The 5,691-nt window shown below is 42.7% G+C and overlaps 1 protein-coding gene across 1 annotated transcript in view; it reads right to left on the minus strand.

The window, feature by feature from the left end:
- The window catches only part of KCND2 (potassium voltage-gated channel subfamily D member 2), a 637,468-nt gene extending 632,976 nt beyond the window's left edge, over window positions 1-4,492 (minus strand). The window contains exon 1 of the mRNA XM_007952812.2: window positions 3,378-4,492. Coding sequence (XP_007951003.1) covers window positions 3,378-4,492 — 1,115 coding nt within the window. The remainder of the gene's footprint in view (window positions 1-3,377) is intronic.
- Between the last annotated feature and the right edge of the window lie 1,199 nt (window positions 4,493-5,691).

Below are 5,691 nucleotides of genomic sequence, written 5' to 3' on the forward strand. Positions count from 1 at the left end.
TTTGATCTATTTCAGACTGCAGAAGTTGGTAGGTATCTTCAATTTCTTTATCGTTAGCATTAGTGGTTGGTGCGTAAATATGAATAACGGTTGTACTAACTGGTCTTTGTTGTAGGAGTATGTATATTACCCTCACTGATAGCTTTGTATTTTAGTATAGATCTTGAAATGCTTTTTTTTTTTTTTGCAATGAATCCAATGCCATTCCTCTTCAATTTGTCATTCCCAGCATAGTAGACCATATGATTGTCCAGTTCAAAATGGTCAATACCAGTCCTTTTCAGCTCACTAATGACTAGAATATTGATCTTCTTGATCCATTGATGATCCTTGATTCATAATTTGTATGTTCCACATTCCTATTACTATGGATCTTTGTAGCAGTTTCTTCTCATTTTAAGTCATACCACATCAGCAGACAAAGGTCTCAAAAGCTTTGCTCCATCCATGTAATTAAGGTTGACTCTATTTTGATGATGCAGCTCTTTCCCAGTTGTATTCTGAGGGCCTTGCATATCTAAGGGCACTCATCTTCCAGCACCTATATCAGACAGTGTTCTATTGTAATTCATAAGATTTTCACCGGCCAGTTGTTTCAGTAGAGTGCCAAGTCCTTCTTTCCAGTCTGTCTTAGTCTGGAAACTCCGCTAAAACCTGTCCACCATGGGTAACACTGGTGGTATTTGAGATATCAGTGCCCTAGCTTCCAGCCTCACAGTAACACGTGAGCCACCACAGCATGACAAACTGACAGATCCGCGGTAGGTCTTAAGAGTATGACTGCTATATTCCATCATGATTCTTAATTTGTTTAATTTCTTGAAAATTAAACTTCTCAACTTCAATGGAATTTAAGTCTTAAAAGTAACTCTCATTTTGCTTTCACATTCTCAGAAAGTGTGCGTTTAATTATTCAAATCCACTGACATGTGAAACGTGAACTAAATGAAATGCATATATTTCACTCAGGCATTACAATTTGATTTCTTACATCACTTCAAAATAGTCAATTCCCATAAGCACTTTATTTATATAATAAAAATCATAAATAATCTTATTATTTTTTTTTCATTAGTCTTCTGAAAGTAAAAGTAATTTTCAAAATAAACTAAAAATGGTAAAGTCATAGCAGGGAAAACTATGGTACTAGCTTCTCAAGTCCAGAGTAGAGTTTCTAGCCAGATGTATTCAGCCACTCATCAACATTCTTTATAATAATCAGACCTATATTAAACCACACATTAATATTGCATTAATATTATAGCATTAAAATGACTCGTTGACACCTCAGGAAAAACACTGTCTTATATATCACATTTTTCAAAATCATGTAAGTGAGTTTTTTTTTTTTTGGTTTTACATCTTTTAACACCTCTTCCCTTATTTCTTCCTATCACGGAATTCTCTTATTTATATTGATGTACACTTCTACTTTGAAGTCAGAATAGTATTCTGTAATATGCAATTTTCCTTACCAATGATTTCAAGTAACAAATAAATAAATAAACAATTCTCTGATGAATAGTAAGCACCACAACTGCTAAGGGATTCTGCTTCCTCTTCAGAATATCACAAAATTACCAAAAAAATTAAAGGGAAATTGAAACAGTAGGATATGGATTTCCATTAACTCAATTTTGATGCACTAGTAGGTCTTCGAAAGTATGAATAAGAATAAATCAAAATCATAAGCCTTTGTTTTTTACTTTACTACAATTACTTAACTTTGCAAAATTTTTTTTCCACATCTAAAATGTTCCATTAATTGGCCACATGATAACATGAGAAATTCTGTTCAACATAATTTGTCTAATAAAATTCAGCTGACTTTAGCCACATTGTCATTTAAAGAAGCCAATTAAACTAGTGAGAAACACACCATTTAAATGGCAGTCTTCAGAATAACTTAAAAAAAAAAAAAAATTATAGCCACTACCAAACTTGTTTTGAACTGATTACCTATGAAAGAAATGCATAAAGCTAAAGAAAGGGCAGTGACAGTCACTTTTTGGCTTATCTAAGAACTCATAAAAGCAAAATGCTCTCACCATCTTATTTTATTAGATTCTCTAATACATAAAACTCTGGTACTTTTCTGCAGTTTGATTAACATCATTCTCATTCAACATCTTTTATGTTTTCTGACACCTAAAAAAATCTTAATTGTAGCTGTGAAATTCTATTTCTAAATAAACACATTAAGTCAGAGTATGTCCTTTTGGTTGTAAAACATCATTACTTCAAAACAAGAGAATGCACACAAGATTCTAGGAGTGAAATCTGAACCGAAAATTCTTTAATAGTGACTATCCATCCCACCAGGTATTACTCGACCTTGTACTTTTGTTTCAGGAACACAGGCCCACTGCTTGATGGGATCTGTAGTTTCCAAAAACTGTGTGGATGGCAATCAGTCATTTGCTTCTTAATTTGAAACTACGAGCCTAAAGTCTTAAACATGAAAATATCATTCCACTTTCTTTTGTAGAGTTGAACTGTTTCAGACCTCAAAATTCTAAAACACTATGAAACCAAATGCCTTAGGCACTATGCTACCAGAGTTCCTATAGAACTGATCAGCCACAATGAGATGCAAATATATGAATATGCACATACATCTTACTAAATGCTTTGATAATGATATCCACAAAGATATGTTTTATAACATAAAAGAGGAATTATAATTCTCTGAGGAAAAATACATCCCATGAACATGTATTTATATGAACATAATATTTTACACATATATGAAAACTTTTTTTTTTGATTACATAGAAGAACTTTCCAGACATTTCAATGTAAAATAATCCCACTCCCATCGAGTCGATTCCGACACATAGCAACCCTGTAGGACAGAGTAGAACTGCCCCATAAGGTTTCCAAGGCTGTAAATCTTTACAGAAGCAGACTGCCTCATCTTTCTCCTGTGGAGAGGTTGGTGGGTTTGAACTGCTGACCTTTGGGTGAGCAACCAAATGCCTTAACCACTGCACCACGAGAGGCCCACAATTCAATTTACACTGTGCATATTCATATCTTTATTTGGGCACACATCTTGTGTTTTTCATTGTTATAGTGTTTTATGCATTTATACATTTATAAATAATTTCTTATATTCAGGAATTCTAAAATTTGTTTGCATATTTATCACTTTCAGGCATCAATACTCAACATTTGCCAAGCAACTTCTTAAGTACCACAATGTACATAGCATACCCAATTCATGGATCAGAGAAGTCCTTCAAAGCCATTTAAATAATTCTTCCTTAAAAACATTTAGAAAAGTGAAACATTTTTGTTTCTAAATTACCTTAATAGCTCCATAATCACCTTCTCCCAAACCCAACCTCCATCTCATTCCCCTTGATGGTACCTACCCTAGTGTTGTCATGGTGACAATGGTGTACCAGAAGGCAGCAGGAATGCTGGTGAATTTGCTGGCTGAAGAACCCTTCTCTGCGTAGAACATAACTGTAGCAAAAATGATGATAGCCATGGTGAGTGAGAAGAGCAAAAAGCCCAATTCTGAGGCACAGCTCTTCAGTGTGTACCCCAAGATGCGCAGGCCTTGAGAATGGCGGGAAAACTTAAAGATCCGGAAGACCCGGAAGACTCGGAGTGTGACAAAGGCTCCGCTGACATCCTCATTGTCTGTCATCACCAGCCCAATGTAATAAGGCAGGATGGCCACCACATCAATGATACTCATGACACTACGCACAAAACGGTAACGACTGGGTGCTGCAGCCAGGCGAAGCAAGTACTCAACTGTGAAGATCATGACGCAGGCTGTATCCAAGCAGAAGAAGGCCACTGCGTACCGCTCGCCACAGGGCAGTTCTTTAATGTGACCTGGGCTAGACCCACACGGCACTGTCTCCACCACATTGGCGATGACTGAGACAGCGATGAAGAAGCCCGTAACATAGTAGAACACCAGGGCCATGGTGCTGGTGTGGGGGTTCTCAAACGCCCGCCAGACCCTCTGCCGAGCAGTCATGGTGGGCAGCGCACTCTCCCCGCTGTTGTCAGTGTCCGCATCGTCCTGGAGGCGCTCAGCGTTCTCCCGCCTGCGATCCTTGTACTCCTCATAACAACAGTCGCCAATAATTTCTGGAATGAGGCCAAAGAAGGCCAACTCTTCGTCATAGGCAGAGATGCACTCATGGCGAGGGTAGTGGAGCTTCCCAGTGCGGTAGAAATTCAGAATGTGGCGGAAGATGTCTGGGTCACGGTCAAAAAAATATTGCTGAGTCTCTGGATGGTAGAAAAAGTCCCTCTCAGAGCTGCCTAGCAGAGTGTCTGGGTAGCGTTCCAGGGTGTCCTGCCATGTCTGGAAACGGGTGCCACTCACATTCAGCACAATTAGAGCATCTTGTGTCCTTTTCCTCTCCTGCCTCGGGGGGGCTGGCATGGGTCCCGAGGCCACAGGCATCCACCCTATAGCCGCTGCCCTGGCAAAGGGCAGCCAGGCTGCTACCCCAGCCGCCATGGTTCCTGGGAGTGGAGGTGAGGAGAGGGGTAACCAGGCCTCTGCAGTGGGTCAAAGTAGCCACAAACACCTCTCTCCCTGCAAATTAAATGTTACCGAGAAACGTGGTCTGGTGGTATCACTGTTTCCAAGCTAGGGCTCCTGGTGAAGTTAACAGTACTCAGAAGGGCAAGTGTCCCATAGTGACAAGTGTTTAGGAGTAATAACAAAATTATGATGTCCTAACAACCACCACTGACAAAGCCTTCCCAAACCTCTTCCAGCAATTGAACCCAGTCACCCTCTGGCACAAAGCAGCGCACAGGTGACTCTAGATGCAGTTTCAAACAGGTGTGTGGGACTTGTGCCCCCAACACACATACAGTCCGGGTAATGAGGGGTCAGGACGCGTCGTGTAGGCTAGAGAAGAGGAGGAAGGGCAGTCACCCAATGATACCCTTCTGACGAATTAGGGGGCCCTTCTCTTCTCTTTTCGCGCTTCAAATGCTCCCTTTCGGAGTACCCCTTCCCGCCAAAGGAGTCTCAAAAGGCGACCTGTTGTAGCTTCCGAGACAGGGTCACGGCCGCTGCCCCACGTCTGTCTTTGGGAGTCCGGTCGCCGCCTCTACTCCTCCAGTGGTCTTTGCAGAAATGGAGGTGATAAGCAGAGGGCACGGTGGGGGGGCGTTAATACAGGTCCTCCTCCCCCCACGTCTGCAAGCACCCCCTGTGTCTTTTAAAAAAGCGTTCGCCCAGTCGCCCGCTCAGTCTCTTTTTCAAGTTCAGCTCAGGTGCAGTGTGACAGTTACAGAGCCCAGAAGCTGGCAGCCGCCGCCGCCAAGGCGGCAGCAGCATCTGCCACCGCGCAGAACTCGCCTCGCCCGCTGTACATACCTGGCCAAGTGCGCGCCGGGGCTGAGTTGCATAGAGACTTGGCGCCGGCGGTGCACCGGGAATGGGGAAAGCAGCGACGGCAGCTCCGGGAGCGGCGGAATGCGGTCCGCCGAGAGCGCATCAATAAAGCTCCCGCGAGCTCCTTCCCCTTCCTCCACCCTCCGAGCCGCTCTCCTCCTTTTCACCTTCCAAAAGCCTGGCGCGGGCGAGCCGAGAGCAGCAACAAGTTCAGAAGGTGCGGGGGTGGCTAGAACCGAGGGGACTCGCTCTTGCCAACTTACTGAGCGGCCGCTGTCGTCGGGTCCGGGGCGGCGCGGCGCTGGGCC

The sequence above is a fragment of the Orycteropus afer genome, unplaced genomic scaffold (genome assembly GCF_000298275.1).
Source record: "Orycteropus afer afer isolate SDZICR_OR568_19922 unplaced genomic scaffold, OryAfe1.0 scaffold00359, whole genome shotgun sequence".
Taxonomy (NCBI): Eukaryota; Metazoa; Chordata; class Mammalia; order Tubulidentata; family Orycteropodidae; genus Orycteropus; species Orycteropus afer.